The 2,345-nt window shown below is 36.2% G+C and overlaps 1 protein-coding gene across 3 annotated transcripts in view; it reads left to right on the forward strand.

Annotated features, from left to right (window-relative positions):
• Positions 1–357: 357 nt before the first annotated feature.
• LOC106749829 (zinc finger protein 2 homolog) overlaps positions 358–2,345 on the forward strand; it is a 7,266-nt gene continuing 5,278 nt past the window's right edge. The window contains exons 1-3 of one of the 3 annotated variants that reach the window (XM_014629682.1): positions 358–1,259; positions 1,644–1,830; positions 1,900–2,081. In XM_014629682.1, the coding sequence (XP_014485168.1) occupies positions 1,119–1,259; positions 1,644–1,830; positions 1,900–2,081 (510 nt within the window). In that variant the 5' untranslated portion in view covers positions 358–1,118. Of the gene's footprint in view, positions 1,260–1,643; positions 2,082–2,345 lie in introns of all 3 variants that reach the window. The other 2 variants (XM_014629679.1, XM_014629680.1) reach the window with 2 other exon arrangements.

Here is a 2,345-nt window from a genome sequence, read left to right on the forward strand (position 1 = left end):
TATGTGTAAATTTTTGACTATTTTTATTGTTCCAGATCTATAGGACCAAGTCCAGTTATATAAATCCAGTTCGTACATTACGTATTTTTACCGCATTTTGTATGGTGGTAACCATCACAACCTTTCAATTTTGCGAGATCAGAAAGTTACCCACATAGATAACTAACTGTGCATTTTGGAACGATTATCATTGGTTAACCAACCAGCCATATTGGTAATTTGGAACGGGTACCTAAAGTAACCGTAGTAACCAAAGTTGATTTTTGGAACACACCCCAATATGTCACATCCTTTGCACTTCTAACAAAGGATTTTCTCTTTACGCTCCTTTCTATTCTTTATTCAATCTCTCTCTCTCTCTCTCTCTCTCTCTCAATATCGGTTTCAGGAATCCATTAAGAGGATCTTTCACGAAAGGACACAAAAAGTTAAAGAGGATCCAGAAGAGAACGGAAATTAAATTGATTAGTTGGTGTCAGATAAGAATTAGAGAATGAACTTATGTAGAATGAAATTGAAGAGTATTAATGTGAAATATTAGGATTCCGAAATGCGTTTTGCCGAGGCACCAACGACTTTGTCCAAAAATAGTTGGGTTCTAAACGAACAAAGGGCCCGTGCACCGAACAAACATGTCCATACTCGTCAGCGACTCGCACAAGACTCACTCTTTATTCGATGATTGGAGTATAGCTTTTGAAAACATCGAGAGGACTCAACAACAAATCGAGTATCGATTTACCGATCGATTATCGCTCATCCCTACTTTGGCCAACTGATTCTTCCCCATCGTTTACCCCTTCTTGAGTGCCTAGAGCTAATATTCAGAGAGAGAGAGAGAGAGACTTCGCTTATCCCCGAGGCGATCGGTGGCCGACCGCGAGAATCCATTGCCAACGGTATGGATGATACAGGCTGGCTTAACAATTATCTTGTAAGGATGCTTCGTCGCTTCGTTGACATTCGCAAGCACTAGAAGTGAGACGCCGTGGACTTGCGATGCGCGTCGCGAAATTGACAAATCTCGATCGCTTCATTTTCTGAGGTTCTTCCGTTAACAGTGTCGGTACTTAGCTAGCACCTAGAAAAAGACGATATACGTTCATAGTCCTGTTGATATGGCCGTTGTGGAGGAGTTTGATTACCTATGCCGTCTGTGCGCGGTTAAAACTGACATCTTGATGGGTCTACCGATTTTCGAGGCCGGCGACCAAATGCGCAACATTGACAAGAAAATAGCAGCTTGCCTACCAGTTCAGGTAAAATACAACACGGCCATACGATATTAATCCGCGAATCAATATTGGTGGCTCAAATTTGATTCGGGCCCTGGTTTACTGATATTTCTATCTATCATGACACAAATATATTATTCTTGACAATTGTTTCTGATTAACGATCATTTAGCCTTTGAATTGAAGCTGCTATGCTTCTTTTTATCTATTTGTTTCAAGAATTACTTTTATTGTTTCAACTCTTGCTATTTTATTTTTAAGATTGTCATTTCAAATAAGAATACGAAGAAATTATTGAGGTTTTTGCAAGGCATTTGCAAAGACAATCAGGACAGATTATTTTTATTGAAAGTTGTTCAAAATATAAAACATGATACTTTGAAAACTATATATTTTCACAAATTTTAGGTGTCACTGACAGATCAGCTGCCCAAAGTGGTGTGTGAAGAATGTGCGTTTAAATTAGATCAGTTGTTTGACTTTCGTGAGAAATGCTTACATACAGAAGGAATATTTATGGAAATGTTAAAGGAAATTGGAAAAGAAGAGGTTGTACATATATCAGGGCACAACTTGGCTAATATAGATGATATGGGTACAATTCAAAGTAATTTGAACAATATACAGAATAATATTAAAGATGTACAAAGTCATTCGACTGTAGCTCATGAGACTGCAGAACCTACTATACATACAATGCAAGTGATGGATGAAATGGATTTGGCTGGTGGTGAGCAAGTGGTTTCCCAAGAAGAAATAGGTTCACAAGATGCTGAAATTCAAGTTGCAGGCATTGATTGTTTGGATGGTGATACTGTGAGGATGGTGGATGAACATATACGAGAGGTAATTAAAACAATTTATATAACAACTCGAAATTTTGCATATTGTTTGCAAAATGATTTACTTTTATATTATTTAATATTTTTATATTTTTTAATATAATACTTTTTTGTTTATCTCAATCTGTTCTACGTATTCATGAAATTGTTCATTTAATTCTGGGATACCCTATATATACATATATGTATATGTTGTGACTTCTATATTTATAGTACAATAATATCACAATTATACATATATAGGAAAAACTATATATATATATATATA

The sequence above is a fragment of the Dinoponera quadriceps genome, unplaced genomic scaffold (genome assembly GCF_001313825.1).
Source record: "Dinoponera quadriceps isolate SergipeBrazil2010 unplaced genomic scaffold, ASM131382v1 scaffold4447, whole genome shotgun sequence".
Classification (NCBI taxonomy): Eukaryota; Metazoa; Arthropoda; class Insecta; order Hymenoptera; family Formicidae; genus Dinoponera; species Dinoponera quadriceps.